At 50.3% G+C, this 22,287-nt stretch overlaps 3 protein-coding genes across 3 annotated transcripts in view; all 3 read right to left on the bottom strand.

Moving 5' to 3' along the window:
- The window catches only part of PSMD1 (proteasome 26S subunit, non-ATPase 1), a 66,069-nt gene extending 63,247 nt beyond the window's left edge, over positions 1-2,822 (bottom strand). Inside the window, exons 1-2 of the mRNA XM_058812635.1 lie at positions 2,695-2,822; positions 613-656 (exon numbers count right to left, since the gene is read on the bottom strand). Coding sequence (XP_058668618.1) covers positions 613-656; positions 2,695-2,710 — 60 coding nt within the window. The 5' untranslated portion in view covers positions 2,711-2,822. The remainder of the gene's footprint in view (positions 1-612; positions 657-2,694) is intronic.
- A 2,578-nt stretch (positions 2,823-5,400) lies between these two features.
- Positions 5,401-10,124, bottom strand: C11H2orf72 (chromosome 11 C2orf72 homolog). The gene is made up of 3 exons (XM_058812551.1): positions 9,596-10,124; positions 7,068-7,184; positions 5,401-5,852 (listed from the first exon to the last, which is right to left on the bottom strand). The coding sequence occupies exons 1-3, from the start codon at positions 10,122-10,124 to the stop codon at positions 5,761-5,763; spliced, it is 738 nt and encodes a 245-aa protein (XP_058668534.1). The 3' UTR covers positions 5,401-5,760.
- An 8,177-nt stretch (positions 10,125-18,301) lies between these two features.
- RPL35A (ribosomal protein L35a) lies at positions 18,302-22,178 on the bottom strand. Its single transcript, XM_058812407.1, has 5 exons — positions 22,036-22,178; positions 21,664-21,706; positions 20,154-20,306; positions 19,172-19,316; positions 18,302-18,360 (listed from the first exon to the last, which is right to left on the bottom strand). The coding sequence occupies exons 2-5, from the start codon at positions 21,672-21,674 to the stop codon at positions 18,337-18,339; spliced, it is 333 nt and encodes a 110-aa protein (XP_058668390.1). The 5' UTR covers positions 21,675-21,706; positions 22,036-22,178; the 3' UTR covers positions 18,302-18,336.
- Positions 22,179-22,287: the final 109 nt, after the last annotated feature.

Genomic DNA, 22,287 nt, shown 5'->3' with positions numbered 1-22,287 from the left:
CACTTGTAGTCAGCTCACAGCAAAATCAGGGATCATTCAGATCCAATACTACCTATGTGTGTATCCAAGAAAAACAATTAGGGAATTACAAATATTGATAAGTGCATGTTCCATAACACATCACCATTCTGAGTGTTGGTGCTCTGTGAATTCATACCCTCTGTGCCCTGGAAAGTTTCTGTTGCTGTTTTCTTCTTGTTGTACTATTACTGTGATTTTTTTTCCAAATGAAAACTGTAACTGTGGTTTTGTTCTACATTGGTTAAATTATTCTAAAAACCTGAGCTGCTCTTCAACTTTGTATTTTACATAGTCAAATGCAGCCTCTGGAACAATTTTAAGTAACAAAGCTCCATTACCACCAGAGAGAAGGGAGCTTTCATGAATAGAGATTTTTGCATTTGAAGCTCCTGCTAGATCCATGCTCCAAACAAGGAAGTTTTCAATGTGTTATCATTTATTTAAGCCCTTTCTTTTAGCTTCCAGGCTAGATACAATTTGGTGCCCACCAGCTGCTGTCCAACCAGAAATTACTGAGATCTGCTCCTTTTTGATTTTAAGCTCTCCACATAATCCATTTGCTGTTATTTGCTCTCAGATGTAAGAGCTTACCTTGAGCTGTGGCTCTTCTTCATCCAGAAGAGAGATAATTCCAGCTGCAAAACAAGATCATAGTTACTTTTGGTTTCTCTGTATCAGAAGTAAGCTTGTCATTTAGTTCAAAACCAACAGAACAGGAAAGAAGGCTGTCTCTGGAATACTGATTTTAAATCTCCAGTATAAAACTTCAAAGATCAGATTCAAGTTTGTATTAAATATAACATAAAATAACTCAGAATTTATTAGTGAAAATGTACATTATTTATAAAAGGGGAAAACAAGGATCCTTCCTAGGGGAAAACAAAGAATTTTTCCATGCCAAGGAAACTGGCCTCATGGATAAGAGGAGATGTACCTCACAGCTTTATGCTTTTGACTGCCGATCCTGTCCCAGAACATTTGTACAGTTACAGAAATATTGTTTAACTGGCATGACTGAGAGGTTCACAGGAGCTAATGTGAAGAACAGGGATAGGTGGTTTCATTGCCAGACTGCAAAGATGCAACAGAAAGGGTTGGAATATGATCTGATCAAAGTCCAACACAATGCACTGCTTTCACTCTTTACTCTGTTGTACAGCTTGACAACTTCTTTAAATCTGAAAAAACACATGAAACTGGAAAGACCAGCAAGCCTTTGGAGGGCTGAACTGGGCTCCCAAAAGATCTTGACAAATCTAAAAGAAGGATGTGCAGGTCCAAACCAAAATGTACAAATATAGAATCTGAACAGTACAGAGGCTTATTTAAAATATGATCAATAATATCATTTGGCTGCAGTGGGAGGCAGAGATCCCAAACCTCACACAGATGTGTAAGTGAGAGCAGTTCTTGGCAGATCCATGGGGCACCTTCCCTTCCCTTGGCACCCACTGGGCAGAGCCTGTGCCCAGTGCTGGGCACCACGTTTGAGTCAGGAGCAAACCAGGGTGCTGGGAACAGGAGTTCTGGCAGGCAGCTCCTCAAGGGGGACTGGAGGCTCCTCACTGGTTCCTCTACAGACATCTGGGAAGGGTGCAGCATTCAGGGCAGCTGCCAGCAGGAAGGCAGTAACACCAAACATTAGCGAAGCCTCGAAGAATGAGGTCTGATGATCTGAAAAGTTTTCTCACAAGAACACATTTATTCCTTTGCCTAATGAAGTTGCAGATCCTGCATTATCAGGTATTGTTCTTAAAGACCAGGTTAGACACATTCATCAGTAACAGGAACTGAAGGAACACCAACATGGCTCTTAGGCAAAGAAGGCAGATTCGGCAGCCATCCCACTTCCAGCTCCTCCCAGCTGTCTCCTGCATCTCTGCACCAAATGTTTGCTTTGGGTTTTTATTATTATCATTATTATTATTTAAAATAAGTCCCTGCATTTACTTGGTCTGTCAGGAGAACGCAATCTCACTCCCACACACCACCTACATACTCGCTGCCACGTACCATTTTCACATTTTTAAAATGCCTCCAAAATTAATTCCTACTTCTCCTCAATAAAAATAAAGACTTCAACAAAGCAAAGGGTTCAGGAAGAGAAAGCTCCCTGGACGCTGTCACTCTCTGCACTGTTTTTCTCGCTAAGCCACAACCAGCCGCATGTTAATTCCAGGCCTGAGTATTTCTGGGAATACTTCCCGTGTTTTTTACACTATCAATTCCCACCAGCGGCACAAACACCGCGTAACATCCAACCCCTCACACGCTTCATTATCCCGCATCCTCGGACCGACCCTTCCTGTGCAAGGGGTTTGCGTTTCTGAACTCCCAACTCCTTCCTCCTCCTGCCCCTCTCACTCCCGCTGCGCTCCCGAGCGCGCTCCGCTCTCACACCCAAACTGCGCCGTTCGCCCCGAGCAGCGGAACCCGCCCGCTCCCACCGCGGGACCCCGGGAGGCACCGGCGGGAGACGGACACGGCACCGGGCTGCAGGAGCCGCTCGTGCCGGACCGCCGGGCACCGGGGTGGGCTCCCTCTGCCGTCCGGGGCTGTTCGGGCCGGGGGAGCCCCGGGACGGGCGGCCCCGCGGAGCCGCGGCGGTGCTCAGTCACGGCCCTGACTCAGCGAAACTCCGGCGGACAACGCCGCCCCGCGCTGCTGCCTCACCGGCCGAGGTGATCATGGTGCCGCCCGGCTGCCCTCGGAAGGGAGGTCGGGGAGGTCCGAAGGGTCCGGGGGGGGGGCGGGTCGGGTCCGGTCCGGCCCAACCGCGGTTCCGCCGCCGCTGCCCGGCCCGGAAGTGCAGCCAAGGGCCTCTTCCGGCGGCTCCGCGCTGCGCCGGGAGGGGTGCCCGTGCGATCGCCTGCGCGGGACGGCGGAGGAACAGGCAGGCAGGAGCGGGGCAGCCCTGCACCGGGGGCCTCGTAGCGCCCGCCGCCCCTCACGGACGCCCCGGCACCCCCGAGACCCCCCGGGGCTCCCTCACAGCCCCCACGGGCTCCCCACGGGCTCCCGCAGACCCAGCACCGCTGCCTGAGCGAGACCTGCGAGCTCCCCACGAGTGACCCCGCCGGTGCCCGCGTTTGTGCCGTGCCCAGAGCAGCGGCTGCTTCCCCCGCCGGGACAGGCCGGCCGCGCCGGGCGCGCATCGGGAGGGGCGCGGCGTGTCCCAGGGCAGTGCGAGGATCAGCGATTTTATCCCATGGGTTTAACGCGTGCCGGCCGCCTCTGCGGCACAAGACAGATGGGATACCCAGGCTGGGGGATTTGCGGCAGGGAAAGTTCAGCTCAGGAGCAGCGATGCTACACACAAGGGACAGAAGTGCCCAGACCTCGGCAGCATTAATTTCTTCTTGATGCTACTGAATAGGAGGAAATACCCTGTGAAGGGCTTGAATTCCTTGAGGATGCATAATGGTGTCAGTTAGTGAAAGTTATTAATGAAAGTTCCTAATGAAAGCTTATCAGACCCCTACCTAAAATGCCAAGAGGGGCTGCCCCGCTCTTGGACAACTGGGAAGAGGTCCAGCCTTCTCCATTGCCCCACCTGGGCTGCACTCAGTTCTGATCTTCTGCATTTCAGACACTGGGGTCACTTCCATTCCATCTCTATATCCAGTTTTTTCAAGCCAAGATGAATATGAGTTAAGCTATACATAATGCTACTTTAAGAATAACACTGGCAAACAGATAAGCACATTCCAATTTGGAAATTAAGTGTCTTTATTCAACAAGCATGTAATAGTGCCCTTAAATTATTCAATCAATTAAACATGTAAAACTATCTGCTTACACCTCCAAGTGCACAGATAGTGAACAGAGAAAAGCTAAAAAAAAAAAAGAAGTAATTCAAGTCACTTTTATTCTTCGGTCAAAGAAAAATAATACTTTTGGTCAAATATATTCTCACTCACACCCCCTAAGGCCCAGGCAGTTCATCCACTTCCACCAGTCTCTTGCAGGGATAAACTTGCATTATTTACCTAAAAATTACCAGTAAATAAATCCAGTGGATTTGCAGCACCAAGGGAGGTTTAATTGCCAGTCTGTGCTCTTGGGCCACCTCTTCATTGGAGAATGCTTAGCAGCAAAGGCTAAATGCTGCAAGAAAATAAAGATTGCTCCTGGTGAGTCCTGCTTGACCCACCCAACCAAGGGCTTAACTGGGAAATACAGACCTGGGCTGTGCAGGGATGGAGCAGGAGGGAACCTTGATTTCACCAAGATGCACTGAGTGCTCAGTGCTGAAATGTGGGGCTGGTAACACAGCCACCCCCACCAAGTCATTTGGTTACATTTGTGTTTTGCACAGGTCATAAGCACAGAAATCCTGCAGGCTGGAAGGAGAATGGGTCAGTGCCCTCTGTGCAGAGCAGCATCCCCTGCTCCAGGTAAGAGCTAGAGGGATGCCAAAGGCAGAGTACTGGAGGCCAGAGCTGGCAGGACTCCAGAAACTTCTGCTGCCAGTGGGGGAAAAAGGAGCCAGAGAGAGGACAGACATGCACAGAGGATGCATTTTGGCAACTAACCCAAAGCAGAGGTAGGCAGGTTGAAATTTCTGATCTGAGCTGAAGGAAACTCCTAAAGGAAAGCCAGCCCCAAGCTTGTGCTCAAAATAAAACAAGACCTCTTTTATGTTGCATAAAGAATTTAAAAGATATTCTTAGCATTAGAGTAATACGCCTTGTAAACCAAGGACTTCTACTTTGTGGTGTGGCCCCACAGGTTACAGGCAACCCTTTGGAACTACTTAAATAGATAATTTTTATATTTTTATGTTTATTTATGAAACAGCCACCTCTTGTGCTGCAGGCACCTCCAAGATGTGCCACCATGCCTGTGGAGATCTCCCAGGTAAGGTGGCCCTCTCCTGTAGCCCCATCTAGCAGCAGCCACCCCTTAGTGCCCCCCTGCCACCCTCCAACCCAGGCATCCCTCAGTCTATGAGCACCAGGACAGGCCAGAGGGATAGATCCTGCTCCAAAGCCCACTCTGATCTAGGTGCCAGTACCGTCAGTAAATATCCTTCGTGTTACTCCTGTTCCTCAAGCTGGGCTGTTATTGCATTGTTTATGTTACACTGTTACATTCAAGCCTTTTCAGTAGCTGGTAGACCCCAGAGCTTACACTTAGTCCCACTCCACTGCAGTCTCCAAGCCACTGGTGTTACTTGGTTGGGGTTTTTTTTGTTTGTTTGTTTGTGGTTTTTTTTTGTTTTTTGTTTTTGTTTTTTTTTGTTTTTTTTTTTTTTTTTGTTCTGTTTTGGTTTGATTTGGTTTTTGATCACAAGGAGGGTGGGAACTTCCAAGCACCAATAAAGTAGGAAAACAAGGCAGCAGAATCAGTCTGCAAGGGAGGCCAGCCCCAGCAACCTCAGCAGGGAACTTTGCTCAGAATTAGAAAACATTTCTCATTCTTCAAACAGGTGGCTGCATTTCACACTCAAAGTCCCAAAGTCATATTGCCCAGGATGTGGTGTTCATCCCAAAGGGCTTCTCAGTAGCCCAGTGTCCAGCAGCAGCTCCAAGTGCCCCTGGGCAGCAGGGAATGGCTCTCTGGCACAGACCCTCTGTGCTGGTGGCAAGTAAAAAAACTCTGATGAGTTCAGCCAAGCAGCTTTTCCCTGGAGCTGTGGGTCCTTGGAAGAGAGGGGCCTGCACCAGCTCCTGCTCCCATTGCTCCAAATCCACTGGGCAGGTCTGGGATGTGGACTCTGTTGGATGCCCAGCAGCTCTAGGTGCCTGTGCCTCCAGCAGCTTCTTCACAGGTTCCATTGGGGGAAAGGCTGGCCAGAGCCACTTCTTCCTCTGGATCCTGCAGGTCATCTGCAGGGAGCAGAGAGAGGTCAAGGCAGACCTGAATGGAAAACCCCTCTTCCCAGAAAATGCAGCTTAAGATGAAAAAAAAGCATGGGCTGAAACAATTGATATATACTCACAACCTAAGCACAGCTGATTTTTTCATTTTGTTTTACAAACTTAACATTGCTTCAGCAAATAGAGCAAAGGAGCACAGGGCCTGGCTCCTGGTCTCCTGAAGTCTGAGCAATCTCAAAATAAGTTGCATGGCTACAGGGTGTTGCCTGCCTGGCACTGACAGCAAGATCAGACACTTCCATTTTCTGACCGTGGAGAGTGGGTCTCACAAGCCTCATATGTCTCACATGTCTCAAAGCTCCATAAACTGGGCATTCATTTCAGTTGTTTTGTCTGACTCTTATGCTCTTTAAGTATTTTATATATTTAAGAGGCATTTGGACAAGGCCCTTAATAACATCCTTTGAAATCTGGTGAGCCCTGAAGTGGTCAGGCAGTTGGGCTAGATGATTATTGCAGGTCCCTTTCAAGTGAAAATATAACATTCTATTCTAGTCTAGTCTTTCTTTTTACACTGAAGGAGCTTTCCCTCCTCTTTGTGCTTCATAGTACAACTTGGATCTCCACAGCACAAGCCTTGTAGCCTCCTGCATGAGGCCCTCCTGCAGAAATGAAGTCACTGCTGGGAAGTGCAAGCCAAAGTGCCAGCCATGCACAAAGGCTGAATGCTATGCTATGTGCTACCTGAACAATTTCTTTTAGGATCAGGGAGCCCACGGCTGACTGCCCTCTCCCTTCTCTCTGCCAGCCCTAAAAGCAAATGTTTTGGGAGCACTCCTTCCACCCATGTTTGCAGAAAACATCACACAATATCAGGGTGCTTCCAATTCATTGATTAGACAGAGTAGTTCTGCTTCCAGACATTCAAACAAGATGCAGCTGAGTTCAGCAATGCTTCCAGGGATGTGTTTGGGCACCAGACTCAGTGTGATTTTGTTTAGACAAGCAAAAGGTCAGGAAACAAGGAAATGACAACAAAGCAGACATATGTGCTGGTTGTCTTCAGGTTTGGGCTAAACCACAGCCAGGGAAGCAAGGTCAGCTGCAGAGCTGGAAGTAGCTGGAAGAGGCTACCAGCAAGGGGCTTGGGCACCAGAACCACCAGGGAATCATGAGGAGCTTCTGACAATCACAACAGAGTACAAGGGAGGGAGCTGGGCATACCTTCATGAATGTTGTTTTCAGCTTTTGCTTTGTAATCTTTTCTCCAGCTCCTCTGGTTCCAAGAAATGCACTGCAGGAAGGATGGCAGCCTCCACCTCTCCCTGTCTTTCATGTCTTCTGAATAAACCAGAGAAGATGAGTTCAGACTGGCAGCAGGTCAGCCCTGCTGCTTCTTCACATCTCCCTCCATGAGCCTGGCAACAAAACTAGGCCCAAAACCAGGTCCATAAAGCCCACCACTGGAAAGCACAGAGGAAATCCTGGCATCCCTTATTTTTGACTTCTCTTCTACCCTGGAAGTTTGTCCCTGATGTCAGTTTGTACTTTGCCACCTTGCTGCCAAAACCAGTCTGGATGTGGCAGCCGAGAGTGAGCAGGAAACCTGGCAGCAGCTCAGCTGGCACACATGGTGAGGCTGGGGACTGACAGCCACAGTTAGAGAATTCCCACAGAAGGAAGTTTTCCTTTTGCATTGTCACACAGCTTCTACCACATCAACCTGTTTACTGCTCCCTGCTTTATTAAGCAATTCCTCCCTCCCATGGACACCTGCTGGACCCTGGGTCTTGCAGCAGCTGAAACTGTTTACAAATTGCAGGGAGCATGTAGTCAATGTATGGTAATTTTTCTAGAAGACAACAAGGTTACTACAGACTTTCCAACCATTTTAGTAAAACACTACAGCAACCTGTAAAATACTACAGCAGCATAATTTTATATGATCTCCAACAGCAGCAGTTCAGTATTCTCATTGAAATATCATCCAGCCTGTCACCTCCTAACCAGATAATAAATGATAAACCACTTCAGTGTCCTTCACTTTATTGAGCCATTACGACACTAAAGGGCTCAGTGTCTTTCTGGCAGTCAACAAACAAAAAACTCCAGTGCACAGCCTGGGGTGCACTGCCTGAAGTGTTCAACTGCTCTTTGGAGGCACAGCTACGCTTGGGATCCCTCTGTCCAGGTGGAGATTTTTGAAGGCAAAGCTCACAGAAGCATGGAAAAGGAGTTATCCCTGCCTAAGGTTGAAGCCTGAAGGTGATGAGTGTCCTCATTACACACACTGGGGCACTTACATGACTCAGAGCACCAGGCAGAGCATCAGAAGTGAGTGAGCACACACAAACAGGCTATAACACCCAAGCCAGCTCCTGCTTCTCGTTCTCCACAGCCAGCCACAAAAATACATATACTGAGCCAAGCACCAGCAAAGTGCCAAGGCAGAAAAAGGTATGCAGGGATGTTTTTCTGCCTCTGCAGCTGCTGTCCTACCAGACTGCTGCAACCAGAACTGGAGGATTCACAGATGTCTGGGAGCACACCAGAAATTCTTGCAGCAGGAACAACGTGAGGAAGACAAAAGCATATGAAAGGAGAGAAGCTGGAAAGAGCTGTGGGCCTCAGTAGAGAGGTGGCAGAGGACAGCCCTGTGCCCTCAGCACCAGTCACCTCAAAGCTCCTCAACATTCAGGTCCAGGCTTCTGGGCTGAGCTGATAGAAAGAAGCACCTGCACTGCAGCAAATCATCCCCATGTCCCAGGGATCCCAGGAGACCCTGTCAACCCTGTGGTGCTGAGGGCAAGAGGCGGGATCCCTCAAGGTAAAGCCAGCAAAACACCCAAGCCCCTGGAAATCCTGGGGAGCAAGGTAAAAGTGGGAAAAAATGAAAGAAGGGAGGAGCAAAGGGAAACAGCCCAAGACAAGCAGTGCCAAAGATTAAAGTGTTTTATGTGGCAGCTGCAAGAGCAGAGCCTGCCCAGCTGCCCATCACCCTGCACTGACACACAAACCCAACTCCCCTTCCACCCCAGGGCAAATGCTGCTCCTCAGGCCTGGCTGACACCCAGCTTTCATCCTGACATATTGTTCTACATGCAAACGACAACTTGCTTTTGTTACTTATTCATTATGCAAAATCAGCGCAAGCATCTTCCTCCTGCAGGAAGGTCAGGTTCTGCCTGCACCCTGTGGCACAGGCCACATCCCAGTCCTGCTTCCCCCAAAACCACACATCCAATAAGCATGGAAACATTGTGGTCATGGATGGCCACAATGTCATGGCTGTCAGCTGCCATATCCCTGTTATCCATGAGTTGCTCTAGTGTTTCCCAAACTGCTGGGAAGTTTGTCTGCCCTGGCTGCCAGGTCTGGGAACCGCACCAGAAAGAGGCAGATCCCACTGGAAAGGCTCTGATCCCACCAGCATGAAAAAGATTGCATTGGGAAAAGGCGGATCGGATTGTGTGTGTGTAAAAATCCCATCAGTAGTGAGTGGTCCAATTCCAATGGGAAAAGCCAGATCTCATTGGGTCAGAGGAAGCTCCCATCAGAAATTGTTAGATCCTAATGTTAAAAACCTGACCGCATTGTAGGGGAGATCCCATGAGGAGAGATCAGAACCCATTAGGATGGGGTAGATCCCACTGAGAAGGGGAAAATCCCACAGGAAAACAGAGCAAATCCCACGTAAAAACCGGGCCCCGGGTGAGGGAGGGAGGAAGGAAGGGCTCTCCCGACCCTGGTACCTGCGGGGTGCTGCAGGGCAGCCCGCAGAGCGCGGCAGGCGGCGGCACGGCAATCGCCGGGGCTGCCCGGGCTGTACCGGGCCGCCTGCACCGTGCCGGGCGCCGGGAAGTGCCGCCGCAGGGCCGCGTCCAGCACCGCCGCGTCCTCTCCGTCCCCGCCGGGCAGCAGGACACCCACGACGGCGGGCGGCGGCCCCGCGGGCAGGCGGCCGCGCACGTCCCGCACCACCTCCCGCAGGCGAGTCCGCGCCCCGCGGTCCCGCGCCGCCCCGCCACCGCACAGCACCAGCAGCAGCCGCGCTCCCAGCGCCCGGCCCCCGGCGCCCGGCGAGCGCCGCGCCCGGCACCCCGGCACCGGCCCCGGGCGCGCTGAGCGCGGCGCCTCGTCGTCCAGGAGGTCGCGGGCGAAGGCGGCCAGGGCGGGCGCCGCCGGGGCCCCCTCCGCCACCTCGGCCACCAGCAGTACTGCCCGCCGGCCGCCCGCCCGCTCCACCAGCGTCCGCAGCTCCTGCAGGTCCGCCGCCGCCATCCCCCGCCCTGCTCCCTGTCCGGTCCGCATCCGCCTGTTCCCCGGCCCCCGGCTCCGCACCGCCCACTGGCCCGCACCCGCCCCGGCACCCTGCACCAGCCCGGGGCACCAGCCCCGGCCCCGCGCAGAGCAACACCCCGGGGCAGCGGGGCGAGAGGGTATCAAGGATCCCCCCCGCTTCCAGCCCCGTCCCGGACCTGCGCAATCCAGCGGGGTGAACAGCCCCTGCCTGCTGCCCGGTGGGCGCAGCAGAGAGGCTAGTAAAGAGCCCCCGGATCTGCCAAACGACCAGACTCAGAACCCTTGCACAGGCTGGTCTTCTTGCCGATGAGGAGTTGATAAAATTCAGGCAAAAAACTGTGTTGTGGAGGGGCTTGAAATGTGAGAGGGGATGAGGAGAGGCCGTGATGGCTGCAAAATGGGACACACACTGAAAACTGCAGCTGTAACAGCTTGCAAATTGCAGAGAGCCTGTACTTAATGACAGAGGAGCAGCTGATCATGCAATCATGATCATCATCCCCAGGGTGTCCCCTATGGTGTGGCATCTCATACCCCAGAGCAGCAATGGGGTGGTCTCTCTGGCATCATGTGCACTATGCTGCTGCACAGCCTGGCCAGGCTATAGCCACCCCTGAAAACGATTCCTGCTTGGGAAACAATTATGCCCTCAAAGGACACACCCACCCCACTGCTCACAAGTGCATACCTCAGCTGCAGCCCCCACACCACACGCTGCATCTCTGAGTCCCTTCCCAAGCCAGAGCCCTTTGACTTCCCCTCTGCCATCTCCATGCAAAACAGAGCCTGCAGTCACAGGCCCACAAGCATCAACATCACTACATCCCATCAAAGCACTAATGTTTCCAGGGATGTGTGTGGAGCTTTAGTCAGGGCTTCAGTGCTGGCACTCTGTTACACAGATCTCTGCCATCCAACAGTGAATGAAAGCCATTGTGCCCAGCCCTGACACTTGCATGGGGAAGTTCCAATCCATGGCATGCAGTAAGTACTTCCCCTATGCCATATCAGAACAGGCTCCTCCAAACCAATAACGTCTTATCGCAAGAACCTGGGAAGGGATAAACAGCTCAAAGGTGTAAACGGCCAGAGTCACCTTGGCCAATTGCTCTCTGAGGAGTTTTGGAGCCAAACCATCTCTTGTGGGATGAGTGGAGGAGTCTCTGAGTGTACTGGGTGTGAAAGCAGAACCAAAATCCATGTGTCTGTCCTGGATTGGTGATTGCCAACATGGGTGTTCAGATACACTCAGCCACAAATGTGGCTGAGCCATCGTGCCTGCTGCCTGCCCATACTCATGACCATGTGTCCCCAAAGCCAAGCAGATCAGGAGCCACAGTAGAAAGGATGCACCACAGGCTGATCCCCAGGCACAACAGCAGTGTGGCAGCTCGGGAAGGTCACAATGTGGTACCAATTTTAATCCAAGGAAAATATTTTCCCCAGTACGGAAGGCTGAGCAAACACTGCCCCAGGCTAGTATCATGGATGAGGGCTTCAAGAGAGACTTTCTGCCCTGGGTCCTAGCAAAAGTAATTTACTCATGGACAAATGCTGACAAGCAAATGGGACATGGCAAAAAGAGGAAGGTAAAACAGAAAGATTAGGCTCCTCTTCCAAAGATCAGGGTGTCCAAGAGCCTGTGCCCCCATGCCAGTGTGGTAGCCCTGAGAGTAGCTGTCAACATGGGAGGGCTACAAAGTCAGACGTAATTCAGTAGGCTGTTGTGGCCTTAGTGTTGCCCAGATTTTGTATTTACAAGGATTTTTTCATCTGTTCAGAAGCCTGTTCATGGTCCCATGGACAAAAGTCCAGGGTATAATCAGCGTTATGACTTGTGTCAGCAGCAGGAGGGGACAGGAACACTATGCTAGTCCCCAGAAGTCCTCATCTCTCTGGAAAACTGCCAAGAGATCCACAGAGTGTTTTCACTCCTCATGAGCTGCCAGCACAGCCTGTGGTGTGGTGGTACTGGTTAAGCACTGACTGATGTGCAGACTATTACAGCACGGCTCTCACGGAGCTCTTCCAGAGCAGCACTATGCCAGTGACTTGCCTAGAGATGCCAAGATGCCTCAGGCACTGGGAAGCTGGCTTTCTAGTTGGCAATTCCCCACATTTATGAAGATAATTCTTGCAGAGAAGGTATATAAAAAATTGGAGTTTTCTTCCTAACTCAGGTACACCACTGGCTACTTCTCTGCAGTGGCCTCGATGTTCAAACTGCCAGCACAGCCACTAAAAACTAATATTTGGGACCACGTAGAGCTGTTCTTCATGGCCACTGCAATTCTTTAGTTTATGTTGGGTACACATGTAACACTGTCAGCACAGGCTGGTTGGAAAGGTGAATGTCACCCACAATACCCAAACAACCTTGTTTACATTTCTTTACTCATTAACAGGGGTAAGATCCAACACATACAACTCCCTTTGTGTTACTTAAAGAGGTACAACTCAAACAGTTCAGAGGCAGTCATGAGCTCAGCTGCATTTGTAGTCCTCCATAAAATGTCTTCAGAGCCCTGTCAGGAATCTGAGCAAGAACTCAGACATATTTAGAAAATCTGACACTCCATCAAACATCCATCTGACAGTCACAGTTGCAGAGAATCACTATAGACAGCCCTAAGTGAGGGTCATCACATCTCTTACATACGTCCAGAGAAGACAAAACATCTCTTCATTTCTGACTTCAAAAAAGGAGTGAAGTGTATCAGTAATGCCTTGAAGCCTAAACAACAAAAAAAGGTCTACTGCATTAGAGCCTGCATTTGCCAAGATTAACCTTTCTTCTGAAGAGAGTAAAAAGAGGACAGGGATAAAGGATTCTTGTGCCAGTTTTGATGATAGAAGAGCAAAGAGACTGAATGAGCAAGAAGGAATCTGTAGGAGCTGTTCTGAGCCCGATGTCTGATGACCCAGCCCAGCTCCATAAATTCTTCCTTTCAGTAGCTTTGGTGCTCACAGGGACACTTGGAAAAGCCTCTGAGCCAGGTAGGAGCTGGAACTGGCTGCAGTTCCAGCTCCTAAGCTAAGCCTCAGCAGACCTTTGTACATTTGCTCTTCCACTGATTTGTTCTCCAAACTTGCTTCAATTATTACTTTGAAAAACACATCCTTACTAGATGCTGGAAAGCACGTGCTTTACTTGTGTAGCACTACCAGTTGTTTCCAGGGCATTGCTGCAAGGCACCAGCACTCACTGAGCTCCTCATCCATGGAGACCTCCTTGGGTTGCCCAAAGAAGTAGCAGAGGAGGTAATTGTGAGAGAAGAAAATACCCCAAACCCCACTCCTGCCCCCAACATCCCAGTCCCACTGATTCCCTTCTAGCCTGCCTCCTGTTCACTCCTCCATGGCTCTTCCTATTTCTTCCACATCATCTCAATCTTTCTGGCCCCTGAACCCAAACATCTTCCCACTTTTCAACCATTGCAGCTCGAACTTTGTATCAAACCAGACATGAACCTCTTCTGTGATGAGTTCAGTCACAACTGAATCCAAACTGGATGGTCACACTGTTCTGACCCAGGTCCCTCACCACAGATCTAGCCACCTCCAGGGCCAGCTGAGGCAGCCCCACTTTTGGTCCCAAGGCAGCCTGGACCAGCTCAGCCCTGGCCCAGATCCATCCAAGTCATCACAGCCCTCTGGGCTCCACTCGGGGAGGTTACACACCATAAGCAAATAAAGTTGGGAAGTCCCTGGCACTCCACGTCTGGGACACAGCCTGGCTTCCTGATGGGGAACCTCAAACTTTTTTCTTGTCTCTTTTCTCCAAAATTCTGTTCCCTCTAAAAGTTGCCCATCTCTGCAGTTGTCCTAAGTTTCCTTATGTTTCCTTGAGTCACTGTCCCCTTCTGGATGGCAGAGGGGCATAGGAGGGTATGGCTGAAGAGGAGGACGGAAACCTGGCACAGGGCCATGTGCAGAGAGCCCAAAGTGTTGGTCAGTCCTGGCCACACATTCCTGTGGGTACATCACTTGCCCTTGCAGGGCATTCCTGTGCTCCCAAGCTCTGGCCAGGACTTCAGCCGCATCTCAGAGTTTCTTCCCTGTTTCATCTTGACAGTGCCCCACATCACCCTGCACAGAAGCTCCTGGACAAAGTACAAACGTGCTGCCAGAGGAAAAACTTGAGAGCTGCATGGACTACGCCTGGATTTGGATGGTTATCTGTGTGTTTCAGATGCTACAGGAAATAACAGAGACACAGGACCTCATTGTGGCTTCTTGCTTTAAGGATATCCTAGTATGCTGATCTTTTAAAGCTGAACTTTCTTCACTCACAAACAGCCTGAACATGTACATGTCTTACTTTGACTCAAGAGAACTATTTCTTCATTAGGCTGACCAAAAACCAGTGTTTTCAGTAATGAAAGGCAGAATTCATCTTGTGGAAATGCTCGTGGAAAGTCTCCTCCACAAGACAACAACTGGGTTGCCTCATTCCAAAAGTCTGCCAAGCACCAGCACCACCCAAACACTTAAGAGCACGGTTGTTTTGCTTCATAAAGCCACATCCTTAAGGATCTGGAAAGAATCTTGAATTTCAAAAATAACCTGGAGAATCCTTTCTCTGACAAATACTGGTTTACAGGATCTGTACTGCCCTCAAATCTCACCCCTTCTGTACCATACTGCACAAACTGGCAGCTTCAGCAAGTTTTGCAGTCTTAGATAAAAGCTTTAAAGCTTATAGATACACACAGACACAGAGAAATGAGATAAATATCAGGTGTTTAATCCTTTTTTTGATGACATTGAAGATCTTAGGATGACAAAAGATCTACAAAAAACACCAGAGAAAAAATACATATAAACTCCCAATGCAAAAGAAGTGTAGCTATCTATAGTGCTTTGCCATGCCCAGAGAGGATGGGAAATTAATTCAGCTATTATGTGGGTAATTGGACTTAAAAATATTCTACTGCTCCCACAGTTCCTCCCATCCAAAATAACCCATCCCAGAAACTCAATCTGCTAGATGTGTACATGCTTGTATGGAAAGTCAACCCCCTGCTACAAAGAACCTGGGAGGGTTTCAGGAGCTTTGTTCCTGATGAGAACTAAGTACTAAAAACTCCTCCATCCAGGTTCTCCTGGGAAAACACGGTCTGAGGCCTTAGTCTTGATTTTCTCTCACGATTTCAGTTTTGGGACAGTTTCAAATCTAGAGGCTCCTGGCCTGCTCTGATTCCCTTTCTGCTGACAGCTTTCTTAGGGACATTTTGATAAACAAGGCATTTAATGCAAAGCAGAAACCCAGTGATTTTTGATAAAAGTTTCCCGGGGCAGATTGTTCAGCCAATTCAGCAAAGAACTCTGAGCTTTGTGGCAAGGACAGTGCGATGCTGAGGGCACACTGTCCCCTTCTGCCAGCAGCCACACACTGAATCTCATCCATGCAGAAGGTCTGGGCAGACAAGCAAGTGAGCAGGAAGGAAGTGTTCTGCAATGGGACATCCAGCAGGACAGTGCTAAAACCAACCTGACAGGTTCGGCTGCCCAAGGGAATTCATTCTCCATCTGTCTTTGATATCTTCTCTTGCCTACGTTCAGGCAGAACTCGACAGTATCTGAGCTCCGGGAGTGAAATAACAAATGGCTCTTGGGAGTCGACTTCTAGGGGAAGAAACACAAATGATAGAACACCTGACACCATCCTCTCTAAGCTAAGGTCTGTGGCCACCCAAAAAAGGGTGGCACATCCCTCCAATGAAGAACTCAATGTCAGTGGGGCTGTGGAGCAGTTAACATCATCACAGAAAGCTCCAGCAGAGTCAGAACTGCAGTTCTTACAGTGAGCAGCCATTTCCACTGCCATGTGTGTTTTGGGGCAAGGTAAACCCAACACTATCTGACGTGGAAGAGGGAACACACTTAGCTTGGACACATTGTCCATCCCCACCCCAGCATGTAAACCCTTATTCTCATTTCTGGCTCATGTTACCTGCAAGGTCCAGCTTGTCTTCCCTCTTGTATCTGAATCCAGTCAACAAGCACCACTTCCATCTACACTGTCCCTCAGGCTCTGCCCTGAGCTTGTTTTTGTGTCCCACACCCCTGTGTCACCCAGTTACCTTCATGGCAGTTCAAGGCTTCTCTCAGTGCCCTACAGGCAGCTTTCTTTGCCTCCAGGACACCTCCAGGCTGGCCTGGGCTGTAAATTGCAGTCTCTACAGTCAGTTGCAGGGCCCCATCCAGCACACACTGCATTCTCCTCAGCGCTCTCACTGCCTGGTCCAGCTGCTCCTGGGAGTCAGGACGGATCATCACAAGCACCAGCACATTTGGCAGGCAGGGGAGGAGGCTCCTCACATCCCGGACAGCTTCCTCCAGGTGATCCCACTGCATGAGCCTTTTCAACACACTGGCTTGCCATAGCATAAAAATCAGGTGTGGGGGAACCAGGTCCTCCTCTTCCTTTCCCTCATTCTCTGCCTGCTGTGGTTTGTGCTTGATGTCCCCTGTGCCGCACAGGTCCCGGGTAAAATCCACCAGCAATGAGGGAGCTCTTGACTCAGCATGGTCCACCTCCATCACACCCACTCGTCCATTCCGGCTCCCCAGCATGTCCAGTAGGTTGAGGAAATCCCAGGTGGTTCTGTCCACAAAGGAGGCTGACTCCTTGGATGCCATAGCTTCCTCTCACACGTCAGTTTACTGTGCTGCTGGGGAAAGCAGTGGAAGTAGCAAAGGCAATTGCACAGCACAGGCTCAAAACAGGCAACAGCTGCTGCTCTGAGCAGCCAAGGCTGGGTTGGGTGGGACCAAATGAATGTGAAAATAGCAGTTTTGATACAAAGATTCACAAATTGCAGCCATGTGCTTCCTGGGGTTGGACCTCCCAGAAAAAGGCTTTGTACCTTGGCAGTCTGGTACAACAGAAACAAGTTACAGGGGAAAGAAAAGGGATGATTATGTGTATTTGGGCATCTTGTATCAAACTCAGAACTTACTCCCTTCTCATCAGCAAAACCCAACTATATGATAGTGACCACAGGCCTACTAACCTGTTGTTACAGTTCACTTTGCTCATTATGTTTCTGCCTCCTTCCTCTGTAATGCCTAAAGCTGGAAATCCCATCCATCCTTCTTTGAATCCAACATGTCCAACCCATTGGTAGTTGTGGAAGACTAAAAGCCCTGCCTGACCTGGTCCCATATCCCATAAACTGCAATTTCTCTACACAGATTAAAAAAAGGCAGTTTTCCATGGCAAAGGCTCTCCTGCTGTGAAGGACAGCACTGGCAGCAGGCTTAGGTCTTTAAGCCCAGCAAAATAATTTCTATACCAGAGCTGAGTAGTTGGGTCAAGTTTTTAATTCCAGTTCACAGTAATGTTTATGATTTACCCAACAATATATTCTGCACACACAACTACTCCACCTCTTTCAGCAAGAAGAGGATTAGCTGTGAAATACCAGCCCACTGCAGACTTGCAAAGCCAACAACTCAGAGGGCTCCATGACACACACTGGCAGCAGGCCCAGGCAGGGAGAAGGAAGCTCTCATGCCCTGGGAAGGAGGGACTGCACTGGAGTGGGCTCAAGGTGTGGTTGAGCCAACAGACTCACCTGCCCGACCAACCAGGATGCATTGAAAATGATGGAACTACTTGGTGTATGTGGAACAGCTCTCACAGGGTATCCACAGGTCATTGTGGGACTGTGACATCAGCAGCAGCCATGACAACCTGTACTCACCTCAAACTGCCCTTTGAACCACCCAGTATTTTGGGAGCATTTTCAGAGATAAGAAACTGAGCCTTGCACTTCACAACTGTAAGTTCATTTTTTCACCACCGTATTGTTCAGCAAAATGAAAAGAACTAAGGAAGTGCAGGTAGATGCTCACTGCCCTACATGACAAGCTGGGATAAGGGTGGCCAAGAAAACAGCATTAACACCTGGGCACTACAGAGCTGTGCAATGAAAATGTGTTTAAATTATTTACACAAAGCAGACCCTACAGGCACACGTGCTGCCCATGAACATGTGCGCTCATTATCAGGGATTCTACCAGAACTACTACTGTGAGATGTGAGAGAGGCTTTGCACCTGCCAGGATTTAGTGTCTCTGTCTGTACCCTACTGAGAAAGAGGTCTCTCAAAATTGGTGGAGGCAATAAAACCAGAAATATACAAAAGTTAAAGAGATTCTCCATTTTATTTTGAATAAAAATTTAGATCCTAGATGGATACAGCATCTGTAAAACACAAAACCAGAGAATCATGTTAGAAATCTTGTATTCAAACACACGTTTTGCAGTTACAATCTAGACCATGTTCAACTGCTATTAAAGCAATCCCCAGTTTATGCAGAAGAGTGTGAGAATGACTTGCAGGAGCACTTTGCTGGTGGCACAGACTCTGTGGCAGCCAGCCCTCCTGTGCACCAACAAGAGCTCCCATGGCTCTGGATTTCAGGAATTATCTGTGCTGCTCCTACTGTGCTTTTTCTAAGGCACAGGAGAATGACAGAAAGGACGGACTGCACCCCTCTTATACTCCTTTTGACAGCATCACTATGAAAATATTACATCACAACTCTGGGTGAGAGACCTGAAAAGGACAGTTCCACTGAAGCCCTGTGGCTAAAATGCCAACAGTGGGGACAGGTGGAAGTGGCCACGACAGAAGAGCACTGCCCTCAGTTAAAACATTTGGGACGCAAGAAAAAAATCAAAAGGTGGAGTAGAAGGGTGCAAAAATACACAGAACAGATTGGTGGAAAAGAAATCAAGGCAGCTTCAGAAAGGAGTTGAGTCCTGGAACTTGAAGAGCCTTTCCAGACAACCTGAGCAAGCACACAAACCTGACAAAGAGACAAACCCCCTCAGCATATGAAGCCAGGAAAAAGCCTCTCTAGGCTCCAAAATAAACAGTCACCGAGCCATGCTGAACACCCAGCAGCAACACAACAAAACCAGAATTCAAATGTTCCCTCATACTGTGTGGAATTAAAAGGCACCCCAAGACCTGCCAATAAATATCTTGCTGCTAACCACGTCCACTTACCACCCGGATTCTGTGTCCAATGGCCTTGGCAGGAAGGTTGGAGCGGAACTTGGCGCGCACCATGCCACTGTTCCCATGGGCGCGCGTCACCTTCCCCCAGATCACGCGGGTCCTGTTGGGTTTGCCTCCGGGGGTTACCGTGTTGCTGGGGGAAAGGAGGCACAGAACAGCTCAGCAGGGCAGTCACAGCTCTGCTGTCACCAGCAGTGACAACTGAGGTGCCTTAGGTTCCTCTAAGGCACCTCAATAATTTAGCTCCCTAGCCATCTTTAACTAGAGCAACATCCACTTTTATTTAGCTGTGAAATTTTCCTGGCCTGGGATTTTCACTGTACCTTTCAAAGGCATAATTACACCTTGTAATTGATCAGAAGTTCCACTGGACAAGTATTAACAGCTTACAAAGCTCAAAAATTTGGAAAACACTTTTGCTAACAGGATGAGACTGAAAAATCAACAATATGAAATTGCCAACACCTTATTTCTCCAGACACACTGAAGGCAGGAGAATAGGCCATTGCAATAGATAGCAGAAATCACCCTAAATGAAGAGCCACGGACCATGCTGGAAATGATGGTTACCAGTTTGATCCATTTTATTCAAGGTTAATTCTGACAGTACTCAAGAAAAAAAAAAAAAGAAGTGGAAGCAATAAGCAGCTGATCCCATGGTGTCTACCAATGGCAGCAGAGCAGAAGTGACAGACATTGCTCAGACACACAAAAGTCAGAATACAAATTCATCCAGGCTTCACAAAATCACTTTACTGTTTAAGTAACTCAACAGTTTAAAGTATTTAACACAAATTCACCCATCTCAATTTACTCCATCGGCCCACCTTCAGTTTTTGCCAAGCTTAGGCAAAACTTGTTTCTCATCACACTTGCTCTCTAATGTCTCATGTAATATCATTGTCTCCTAGCATTTACAAAGCCAATACAGGAACTGGCTAATTCAGCACAAGAATGAAACATCACTTACTTTTTAGCTTTGTACACATAGGCACACCTCTTGCCCAGGTAGAAGTCTGTCTCCTGACGGGCATAAACACCTTCAATTTTCAGAAGGGCCGTGTGCTCCCGCTGGTTTCGGAGGCCACGTTTGTAGCCAGCAAAAATGGCCTTGCACCACAGCCTAAAGACATGGAAAACATCTGTGAATTATGAATCACTCCAAAGTAACAAAAATAAAAACAAATCACAGGCTGCTTCAGCAGAAACAAATTCCACACCAGTAGAAATCAGCAGAGGAAACAGCCAACTTTTACAAATCACTGCAAATACTTATGTTCAATGAAAAGAGGAAAGCTGAGTATATGGAACATGAAGTATTTGAGAGAATTTTGCATTTTCTGCTTGTCATAAACTCCTGGCACAACAATACTGGCTTCATACTAAGTTTCAAATGCTGCAGCATTAGCAGATATTGTTCCTAAGTATCTACTAACAACGAGTAAACATTGCTTTTTTTCTATACACCACAGCAACTCTCCTGTGTTGCAGTAACTGCTATAGAAGGCATGAGCTGCCCCTGATTTGTAGCTTTAAAGGAGTGAACAGCCAGAGCAACAGCCTGACATCCACTGGACACCGGCACTGCACAAACCCCTCAGTAATTCTTCAGGACAATTCTTCAGGCACTGCCCACGTAAAGTCATTCTAAGACTTGTCCCACGCACCGAGCAGACAGCACATCTGGCCCAAGGACATCCAGCACCTGCCCCGGGATCCAGCAGGATCCAAGTGAGATACCCAGTTCTACCTGCCACACGTGTAACAGGACAAACTCCAGAGATAATAAAGCTGTGATTCACAGAACCATCGAATGGTTTGGGCTGGAGAGGACATTTAAGACCATCCAGTTCTGACTCCCCTGCCAACTCAATCCCTACGGTGGCACAACAGAAAATTCACCCATGAGAAAAACACAATACCCTGTTTACTCAAGGAAAAAGTCCATCCCAAAGCTCTACTGTACAATGGAGATTAACAAACCCACAAATGTCACACTGATATTTACTGACAGGCCAGGGGGAGCGCAGCACATCGGAACAGCACCTACAACCAGCTCAAGAGACTTCAGAACAGGGATACAGCTGTGGGCGTTCAACAGGGCCCGGCAGGACACCGGGCAGGGGAGCACCGGGCAGGGGAGCACCGGGCAGGGGAGCACCGGGCAGGGGAGCACCGGGCAGGGGAGCACCGGGCAGGGGAGCACCGGGCAGGGGAGCACCGGGCAGGGGAGCACCGGGCAGGGGAGCACCGGGCAGGGGAGCACCGGGCAGGGGAGCACCGGGCAGGGGAACACCGGGCAGGGGAACACCGGGCAGGGGAGCACCGGGCAGGGGAACACCGGGCAGGGGAACACCGGGCAGGGGAACACCGGGAAGGGGAACACCGGGCAGGGGAACACCGGGCAGGGGAACACCGCTTCAACAAACGCTCTCAGGAACGTTGCAACAGCACCGAGCCGAGAGCCAGCACTCACTCACCTCCCGGTCATGGTGTCCTCCCGCAGACCCGGTCCCGGCAGGCCTGCAAACGACACACAGCCATGAGCCCCGGGCCGGCAGCTCCACCCGGCCCGGCGAGCGGGACCCCGAACACCCGGGGGCTGCCCGGGAGCCACCCGGAGCTCCGGGAGCTTCCGCTGCCCCCCAGAGCAGCCGCCTCAGCTCCGCTCCAGCCGAGGGCCCCAACCCGCGACTGGGACCATCCGCCGCGCATCGGCGCCATCCCGCCTTGTCTCCGCCCCGGATCGCGCCATCCACCGCGCCCCGGGAGCCCCGCGCCCGCCGGAGGCCCCACAGCGGGGGCAGCACCCCCCAGCCCCGCTCCCGGCCCGCGGCCCCGCTCCTCCTCACCCGCAGCGCCCCAAGATGGCGGCGAAAGAGACCCGCGCCCCGCTGCCTGCCGGGAAATGCGCCACGAGGACCCGAGCGGCCAGCCCGAGCTGCCGGAGTGAGCAGCACCCAGTAAGGAAGGTACCGCCCGTCCCGTGTCCCCTGTCCTGTGTCCCGTGTCCCCTGTCCTGTGCACGCGTGCTCCAGGGCGATCCCCGCAAGATCGATCCCAGGAGGGACAGCCCCAGCCCCGCTACTCAGGCACCCGCCGGG

The sequence above is a fragment of the Ammospiza caudacuta genome, chromosome 11 (assembly GCF_027887145.1).
Source record: "Ammospiza caudacuta isolate bAmmCau1 chromosome 11, bAmmCau1.pri, whole genome shotgun sequence".
Taxonomy (NCBI): Eukaryota; Metazoa; Chordata; class Aves; order Passeriformes; family Passerellidae; genus Ammospiza; species Ammospiza caudacuta.
The sequence above is the reverse complement of the archived record's forward strand: the minus strand, read 5'-3'. Positions and strand labels throughout refer to the sequence as shown.